This window comes from Astyanax mexicanus, unplaced genomic scaffold, assembly GCF_023375975.1.
Source record: "Astyanax mexicanus isolate ESR-SI-001 unplaced genomic scaffold, AstMex3_surface scaffold_33, whole genome shotgun sequence".
Taxonomy (NCBI): domain Eukaryota; kingdom Metazoa; phylum Chordata; class Actinopteri; order Characiformes; family Acestrorhamphidae; genus Astyanax; species Astyanax mexicanus.
The window spans coordinates 3073391-3083883 of NW_026040043.1; the positions used below are offsets into that span (position 1 = coordinate 3073391).

At 41.2% G+C, this 10493-nt stretch overlaps 1 protein-coding gene across 1 annotated transcript; it reads right to left on the reverse strand.

Annotated features, from left to right (window-relative positions):
• Positions 1 to 5794: 5794 nt before the first annotated feature.
• Positions 5795 to 9356, reverse strand: LOC125789947 (C-type mannose receptor 2-like). The gene is made up of 3 exons (XM_049473042.1): positions 8930 to 9356; positions 7298 to 7666; positions 5795 to 6553 (listed from the first exon to the last, which is right to left on the reverse strand). The coding sequence occupies exons 1-3, from the start codon at positions 9354 to 9356 to the stop codon at positions 6186 to 6188; spliced, it is 1164 nt and encodes a 387-aa protein (XP_049328999.1). The 3' UTR covers positions 5795 to 6185.
• Between the last annotated feature and the right edge of the window lie 1137 nt (positions 9357 to 10493).

Genomic DNA, 10493 nt, shown 5'->3' on the forward strand with positions numbered 1-10493 from the left:
GATTTACAAAACAAATAATCAGCATGGCTTAAATGTCACCATTCAGTTCTGAGTTGTGGTTCATACACTGTTAACCCCTTATGCCCTGATAGTAAGTCTGGCGCTCCAGGAATCACTGCTGAGTCTTGTGGAGTTGTTGTGGGTCTAATTCAGTTAAACATTGGGAACGAAAGGGAGATTCCTACTTGATGAGAGTCATATGGGTGAGGGGATGGTTAGATGTCTTGGGTTTGTGTTAAATGTTGCTGATGGGATCAGAAAAATCTTAGAAAGTCTTAGAAATCTGTTAAAGCAGTGTTTAGTTAGAAGCGTTCTGCTTTCCCCTACAGGGGGAAAGGAAGAGTTAGGAGAACCTTTTTTAGAAAGGAAAGATGCCAGCTGATTTTCCACAAGTAGGTAACTGAGGCCCTATCTCATTTCACCCCTTGGCCCTACCACTTACCCCTTGAACAGGTGGTATTTTCTTTGGTCGCTTGTTCCACCATGTTACCAGTGGTTCTCATACCCCTCAGTATGAAGTGTGCATCTGAAAAATCTCTGTATGTAGATCTTACAAGTCATATCCCTTCATCTAACCAACCCCTCCAGCCTAACAAGAATCCAGACACCCCTCCCCCTTGGTTTGCACTCTCAAAACAGAGGTGTAGGGGTAAGAGGTAGGGCCAATGGGGTGAAATGGGATTGGGCCAAAGAATGGCAAATGGATGTTTAACCCTAAAGTAAAAATGAAGTACGGGACGTAGTGCATCGATCAAATACAGGCTTAGTGCCAGGGCCCAATGAAGTACCATATGCACCTTATTCACTCTGCGCCCATGTTGAAAGGAAAGTGAGGCTGGGGGGTACGTTCCTAAACCTGAAATTCCAAGGCAGTGAAGGAGCCAGCAGAATATCCACTAGTTCAAAAATGGGGAGAAAATTGGTGCAAGATACTCTGGCTGTTTTACTAAAAGACTTCAGTAACTGGATTAAGGGTTATGTGCACAATGTGGATGGTATCTAGGTAATCGCCTTTGTTTGCTGTGTTCTCGCACGTTAGCTTAGCTTGCTAGCCAGTTATATACTAACTCTGCCCAGGCAAATAACATGGGCACAGCATCCTTCTTCAAATTTCACATTTCAACCAGTGTCTTAAAAAAACACTCTTGTATAAAATGTTAAAACTTACTTTTGTGTCCACGTTAATCAGTAACATCAAATCAGACATGAAATTAATATTAACATGAGAGTTAAATTCAGCCAAATACATTCCAGCTAAACATGCAAGTGTACACTCTGTGTAAGACCAAGCTCCCCTACGATAGAATATTTACTAGCTAGCTAGCAGGTGACACTAAAAAGCTATGTGTTGACTTCTTGGTTTTGATGTTAAACTGAGAAAATAACGCACCACTTCAGGGTTAATTAAGTCATAGCCGAAGAACCAGGTTTAGCTAGATTGTTGTTTCTCTAATAACATTGGATGAAATTTATATGGCTTCCAACTTTTGAATTTTACTTAATTTTAATTTGAGTAATTGTTGAAATATTGTTGAAATATTTTATTTTTGGGGATACAGGTAAACAAGCACACACAGAGAAAAAGTAAAGAGTAACATTAAACACAATATTATCGGGAGAGGGTGGTATTAAAAGGACGTTAGAATAGAAGGGGGTGAAAGGCATCAGGCACGCTCCTTTAAAGTTTCATAATACCACTAGCATGGAACATGACATTAGCATGTGGTTATTCGGTACAAGAATGAAAACACAGAGAATTAAGGGCCAGAGTTTGGTGAGCTGATGTATAGCAACATCTTAGCAACCACCGAGCAATACCTTAGCAGCCACCAAGCGACACGATAGCAACCACCATGGGCACTAGCAAGACCTCAGCAGAAACAACATTGCAACCAACATGGATAATAATACAACACCTTAGCAACCACCTAGCAACCGTTTAGCAACAGCTTAGCAAATAGCAACCAGTCACAAATTAACACCAGCAGAAATAGCAATCTAGTTATTGTTTCTGTTCTGTTTGGCCTAAGAAGGTGAGGGCGTCAGCAACATCTTTCCCGAACTGCTGGCCAAACCTCCACTGTATGGATTGAGCTGGAGGAGGACACACTGGAGCTGCCACTGGCCTCAACAGAGCTGCCACATGTAGCCACTAGCCACCTCTACGAATGCAAATTTGTAGAGATACCATCACTGACCTGATTTGACCTTACCAGGCCTACGGCTGTAGACGTTCCACTGAAGGTACAGAGGTCAATTGTGGCCTTACTGTGAAATGGCAACTAGTACAGTCCAACAAACCACCATCAAAATGTTTCCCAATCAGAAGCTCAGGGTGTTTAAAACTGACCTAAATCCAAAAGACTCTGAGATCCTGCACCCATAAACACATTGATTGTAAGGCTCATCAGCCAGAACATGGATGATTACAAGTCAGGTCTTTCAGTTTGAGATCTGGAGCATGTTGGCTCTGTGGTTACAGCACTCAATTATTGATTATAGCATTTTTGGGGGGGTTTGATACCTGGGTTCGACAAGCTGCCAGTGTTGGATTACTGAGGAAGATTGTTAACCCTTGCTGTTCACTGGATTTTACACTCTAAGTGTGCCAGAGTGTAGTATTTACACTGTATTCAGTTACCACTGTGAGTATTGTGGAGATGGAGTTCAACTATAACTTATCCTTAGCTGGACTCATAACCTAATTTCAACCTGTATCTAAAACTAGGATTAAACCACACCTCAACCTAACCCTAAACTTTACCCAATTATAATGTATAATTCCTATAATTTCATGTGTTTTTATCTAATAGTTCCTTTTAAGAAGCTCCATAGCAGAGAAAAGCAGCAGAAATGTATCTGTAGTGATGTTTTTTAATTTGTTTATTTACTTTTTTAGTAGACAGGTTGGACATATTAGACAGAAAAGCAACACATTTCAATCATGTTTCATAATTTGCAATAAAAAAATCTGAATTTAGAAACAGATCTATCCAAACTGCCTTTAAAAAACATAGTGCATTCAACAAGACTCAAACCCTCGCTCCCTTTTTCATACAGCAATAAAAAATGGTCCTAGAAAGATCCTGCAACATCAGCTCAACATTGTGTGTACATGATAATCTTCTTCCCTATTACACTGACTTGTACTTTCAAACATATGCAAAACAGGTGCAGTGGGTGTAGATACCTGATATGTCTCTGATGTTTCTGATAAAGTTATGCAAAACTTGTGCCGTAGGCCCTGAACCTGTAAGCTGTCATCTAATTCAAATGCCTCAGACGATGGGTGTGTGTGACGGGTTGGAGCTAACAGAGATTTGAGAGGAGATAAATGGATACAGGAACAAATGAGAAAAGAACAGTATAGAACAGTTATAATACATTAATTCACTGATTACTAATAATTCACAAGAGGAAATGGCACTATACCACTGTTTTTTTTTCTTTCTCTTTTTTAGCACTGATTACCATGGTGGTGGTGTATAAGGTGTTAGTGTGTTGTGAAAAAAAATGGAAGAAGTAGTTTGGGAGGGGCACTGGGTGATGTATGGGTTTAGTGGTGGGGCAGGAGGGGGAGCTGATTGGACTGAGCAGTGTGCCTCTAATAGCATTGAGTCACAGATGGTTAGACATAACCTGAGTGTGGTATTAATGATTAACAGATTTGTATATTGTGCCTACCAAAATACACGGAAATATAATCCTTGCCTATAGCACATTGGTGGAAATGACCACAATAAAAACATTTTTTTAAAGGTTAAAAAACGTGTATAATATAAGATTTTATATGTTTCATTGCATCATAGGAGAACATTTTAGCTATTAATTACAAAAAAAGGTTAACTTACTGTCACTACTGTCCACCAACAGCATTGTGTGGGTGAGGTCCTGTGGACAGCATCTTGTGAAAAGCATCCTATGGGCGGTATCCTGTGGGAAGTGTCCTATGGGCGTTGTCTTTTGGGCAACATCGTGTGATCAGCGTCATACGGGCGGCATACTGTGGGAAGTGTCCTATGGGCAGCATGCTGTGGGAAGTATTCAATGGGCGGCATCCTGTGGGAAGTGTCCTATGGGCGCCATTCTGTGGGAAATGTCCTATGGGCGGCATCCTGTGGGAAGTGTCCTACGGGCAGCGTCCTGTGGGAAACGTTCTTTGGGCAACGTCCTGTAGGAAGCGTCCTATGGGCGGTACCAGTTGGAAGCTTCCTATGGGCAGTGACTGTGGGAAAAATTCTATAGGTGGCATCCTGTGGGAAGCATTTTCTGGGCAGCGTCCTGTGGGAAACATCCTCTAGGTGGCATCATGTGGGAAACGTTCTTTGGGTGACGTCCTGTGGGAAGCATCCTATGAGCAACATCTTGTGGGAAGCGTCCTATGTGTGGCATCCTGTGGGAAACATCCTATGGGAAATGTCCTATGGGAAGCGTCCTATGGCTGACGTCCTGTGGGAAGTGTCCTATGGCTGACGTCCTGTGGGAAGCGTCCTATGGCTGACATCCTGTGGGAAGCGTCCTATGGCCGTCATCCTCTGGGAAGCATTCTATGGGTGACGTCCTGTGGGAAGTGTCCTATGGCCAGTGTCCTATGGGAAGCATCCTATGGATTGCTTCCTATGGGAAGCAGCTGTAGGTGGGAGTGTGTATTTGAGTGGAGGACAGTGAGTGAACACGGAGTTTAAAACTCCTGCAGCACTGTACCAGCACAACGCACTCTTACACCTCATACACCACCACCAATCTATTCAGTGTTATTGACTCACAACCCAAATAACAGTTCATATGTGGTGGTCCTGATAGAAAAGTATTCAGAAAAATAGATATAGGACTACAGATTGTAATTATGGAACTACAAATTGCTCTGGTATTATCAGAGCTTAAAAAAGATATAGGGTATAGAAAAAGTCATAATGTTATAATGTTATAACGCTTGATCAGTATATGTGCTTACTTGTTCATTTTTTAGATCTTTGTATAAAGTGTGAATGGAACTTTTTTATTTGTTATTAATTCACATACTGTATAGCTAAACAGATAAATGGAGCCAAACCCAGATTTTTTTTTACATAGATTTTAATAAAAAATTATAATAAAGCAAATAAAAGTGGGTTGACATGTACTGTATGTTACAGGTATATGCAGAAACAGCCCATCATATAGATATAAACACCTATTCATGCAGTGAATAAACAGCAATAAAAAGCATAAAAAACAGAAGAAACAAAAGAATGTAGTTTAAGCTATACATTTTCTATAAGCTATACAATTTATTATAGACTAAAGCATTAAACCATGTACACTTATTGACAAAAGAAATCATTGGACTGGAACAAGGAATGTTTGTTCACAGCGAGAACCGAAGAATACTAGGTTTTTCAGTGCAAACTGTGACTGCTTCTGTTCAGGGCCGCTGTGTAGCACCCTCTGTTGATGGCATATAATGTGATGTTTTGGTAGTTAGACTAAATCTGCTGGAAATGTGGGCTGGTTCTTTTAGCAGAAAAGCGCTATATGTGAGCTCTTTCTGTTATATCACCCAGGCTTATCGAAACACTCAGGGTTCCTCAGTGTAGTGCTTTGATGCATCCTTAGTGGAAATCTGGAAATCTAAGCTTACTGTAAATTAACAGAAGTGCTTTACTCACCCAAATAAAGTTTAAGAATTACAGTTTTTATCTTATCTAAGCATTACTTGACTTAGTTAGCCTACCCTTCACCAACACCACCACCATCCAGCTGCAAGTCCTGCTGTAAACATGTCGGAAAACATGGTAACACCCCTGTTCCTTACTAGTGTTGCAAAATGCAACCTATATTCTGGTGCGTTTTATAGTGAAAAACATACATAATGGGTTTAAAGGGACATTTAAAGAAATTGATTGGCTGGGACACCAGCTCCAGCAATCTACGAGTGTGCAGGGTCTTCAGGCCCAGGTTCAACAACCCTGAGAAAATGGCAAAATGGGCGAATTTCTTGGTACACTATTTTTTTGGTCATTACTAGCTACACCGTGTAAATGTTGCGCAAAACAATTAAAGAGTATAGGAATGCAACTTTTGCAATCATGAGAATTACAACGATAGGAACTCTGGATAATGAATCCCTGATTCCAGAAAGAGAAGTACAAGAAGGCTGAACAACAAGGCCTGCATCAATCTTCTCCACCACAAACACTCACGACCTAACCTTCATATCTGATGCAGATGAAGTTGAGTGTCTGGTTCTCAGGCAGGCTGACCCACTGCTGATCTCCTCTAGCCTGCACCGCTCCGGTTCTCTCTACAGGACTGCAGTCTTCACTGTCTGTCCCGTTACCTGGAGCCCAGTTATCATAGCAGATAAAGTCTCCACTTATCCAGAACCAGAGGCTGAGGGCGCAGGTGTGACGCAGACCCAGCCACACATGATCAGTGGAGGCATTCTGAGCCACATCCTTCACCCAGAGCTGGATCTCCTCAGAGTGAACTGAGACCAGGTCCACATGATTCTCTCTGCAGTATCTCAGAGCTTCTCTCCAGCTCAGCTCCTGCTGGATCAAGATCAGCTTATCTGGAGGAAGGGAGAATAAAACTGATTTAGGACACCATTTGGGTTCTTTGCATAAAGTATTCAATGCTAGATTGTGAAATTTTATGTCCTTTCATACTCAGCAAATCAGACATCCTTACAACCAAGCTGAGATTTTTACAATTTTACATTTCTTACATTCATTCTTTTATTTACATTTAGATATCCACTATTGTCATGCTGAAGCAGGGAGAGGACACGGAGAGCAGACGCAAATGCAAGGATTTACTGACAATATAAACAAGAAAACAAACAAAGAACCAGAAATAAAGAGAAATAAACCAAAACCTGGAAACAATGAAAAGACTGAATAGAAACTAAGAAAATTAACAACCTAACAGATGTAAACACGTACAAGAACGGACACAGACATTAGGACAAATGGACTATTAATACACATGGACGAAGCAGGAAACAAAGAACACCTGGGGACAGGTAATGAGGGGGGGACTACAGAGTGCACGTGGAGGTGCACTGGACTGGGACGGAGACACGGAGGTGAACACAGGACAACATAGGGAAAAAAACAGGCAGGAAAGGAAAATGACAAGGAACAGGGCAAAGATATGACAACTATAAAAACTTGTGTCTTAAGAAGATCAAGTGCAATTAATCGTAGTTAATAACACACTATTGTTGTGATTGATCAGATTAATTTTTTTAATCTGTAATCACCAGAAATTTAGCATTATTGTGACCATAATGAATCATTTAAATGTAACTCACCCTCATGGCAGATAAATGGAAACTGGACGTCACATTTTATATCGTGCCACAGACCCGATTGTCTTAAAGACACGCCGGCACAGTTCTCTTCTCCACCAGCTGGGGGTACTTCCTGAGTATTGTCCGGCTGTGTAAGATTCCAGTACCGGAATGAGGAGTTACTCTGATCAGACCACTCCCAGATATCGTAAAACAGGCCGATCCAGAAAAGATCTCTGCTGTTTTTAGCCATTCCACAGATCTGCTGGTTCTCTGTCAGGTTCCTCACACTGGCCAGGTCTGTGTATTTCTGTCTGCAGTAGCTCTGAGCTTCACGCCAGGTCTTTTTGTCATTAATGAATATATAATTTCCTGGGCCTATTTTATCCACTGAAAAACATTTAGACAAATTAGCAATTCAGTGAGTTTTTGCCCAAAATACAACAAAAGCTCAGGTGATAATGACCTATATTACATTGATTAAAATAGATGTTAATGTAACCCTGTTATAGTAAACCCTGTAACACTGAACCTTTTACATTCAACCCCGTCACATTCAACCTGGACACAGTTCTATCACATTCAACCCTGTCATATTTAACCCCATCGCATTCAATCACAACAAACTCAACCCCGTCACATTCAATCATGACACATTAAACCCTGTCACACTCAACTATCACTTTTAACCATATTGCATTCAATCCCATCACGTATAACCCCATCACATTCAACCCCATCAAACTCAACCCTGTCACACTCAACCCCATCATATTCAAACCTGTTGAATTAAACCCAACATCACACTCAACATCATCACATTCAACCACAACAAACTCAACCCTGTCACACTCAACCATGTTACATTAAACCACATCACACTCAACCTCATCACATTTAACTTGCACACACTCAATCCCATAACATTTAACCTGCACACACTCAGTCCCTTCACACTCAATCCCATCACATTTAACCCTGTCACATTCAACCAAATTATTATTCAGCTACGACAAACTCAAAATCCTAACACTCAACCCTGTTACATTTAACCATGGCACATTCAACCCTGTTACATTCAGCCCAGACACACTCAACCCCATCACATTCAACCCTGTTACATTCAGCCCAGACACACTCAACCCCATCATACTCAACCCCGTCTCATTCAACCCTGTCACAATTAACCCTGTCACATTCAACCCCGTCACATTCAACCCTGTTACATTCAGCCCAGACACACTCAACCCCTTCACATTTAACCCCGTCACATTCAACTCTGTCACACTCAATCGCATCACACTCAACCGCGTCACATTCAACCCCGTCACTCTCAACCTTATTACAATCAACTCAGTTACATTTAACCCCATCACATTCAACCCCCTCACACTCAACCCCATCACATTCAACCCTGTCACACTCAACCCCTTCACATTCAATCCTGTTACATTCAGCCCAGACACACTCCATCCCATCACACTCAATCCTGTCACATTTAACCCCATCACCCTCAACCCCGTCACATTCAACCCCTTCACACTGAACCCCCGTCACACTGAACCCTGCCTCATTTTACCCTGTCTCATTCAACCCCGGTACACTCAACCTGGAAACATATTTAACTCCCACATTACCTACAGTCTGTTTGTTACTTACCATAACACACAAAAGAAGAGAATGTCGTCATACAGTCATAAGTAATGCAGGACCCATCACTTTTATTCATCGCAACACAATCCTTTCCAGGACTGCTTACTAGTGCAGCGCTGGAGGTTCCAAGCGTGCATCCTGAACCGTAGAAACTTTCATCTGCCAGAGACCACTGCCATCTCCCAGTGCCTCTCCTCTTCAGGCCTATATGAGGGTAGATGGCCAATTTTCTCAGATTTTTCAGAGTGTCGTTCAGCTTCTTCATCTCGTCCATGTTGTTGATGGTGGCCAGATCAGTGTAGGTCTTTCTGCAGTAGCTCTGAGCTTCAGTCCAGGTTTTACTCTCATTTACAAAGTGATACCGATGAGGAACGTATGGAGATACACCACACACAGCTGTGAAGATCAGGAGAAATAGCGTCAACATTAGTATATTGTGCACAAGATCAACCACATTTCCATCAAATTTTCACTAAAATTGTCCACCCATTCGTGCAGCTTCCCTGATTTATTTACTTAATGTTGCATTATTCAGTATGTTTTAAGGTTGATAATGGAGAAATAACCTATTCAGCTGTATATCCCCTATCACTAGTCATACCACAACACCAGGAGAGTCAAGACCAGCACACACCTCCTCCGTTAAATGTAAAGTCAGACTCCGCCTCTTTTTTTTAACTGCATTGCCGAGTGGCATCACAGCGCTAACGCTCGGAGGAAAGCGCAGCGACTCAGTTCTGATACATCAGCTCACAGATGCAGCCTTGTGCTGATCCACATCACCTTAGGAGTGATGAGGGGAAAGAGCGCCGTCTACTGTACCCACCCAGAGAGAGCAAGGCCAACTGTGCACTCTCTGGGCTCCGGCAGCTGATGGCAAGCTGCATAACTAGGATTCGAACCAGCAACCATAGTGGCAGCACATTAGATCGCTAGACCACTCTGAGCCAACAGACAAACCAAAAGACTAATAAATGTGGGTCTAGTGGGGCAGGTTGTAGTCATGGTGGGGATGGGCTTTAAAAAGGATAGTAAAACATCATCTGTTTACTGTACTATGCTTCTGCAACTGTTATATATACAGCATTTTTATTAAAAACATGATTACAAAAGAACAAATAATCACTATTTACCTGAGAGGAGGAACATAACAGAAATACAATTCGGATCCATTTTCTGAAAAAGAAAAGTAAGATTTAAATCTTTGTAGACTGGGGGAACATCACTTCACTAAATAACTTCTAATATTATTAAAATGTTTAATAATATTGATATTGAAATATGGTTAAAACTTTATTTGAAATATCTACATAGGAGCTTTATAACACATTCAAAAGCATTGCGTAATATATTTATTTTGAAATGCCTGAACATATATGAATAGCTTATGCCCGTACTCTCAAAATAACATATGATGTTTAATGAAATAAAAATAAGATAAAAAAGTGTTAAACAATAAAGCATCCTTTTAGCTTAGGGGCATTACATTTCTATATAAAGCTGAAAAACACTGCTGACAGGGACCAGAACCTCATAAAGTGTCATTTAAGGGAGAATGATGTAT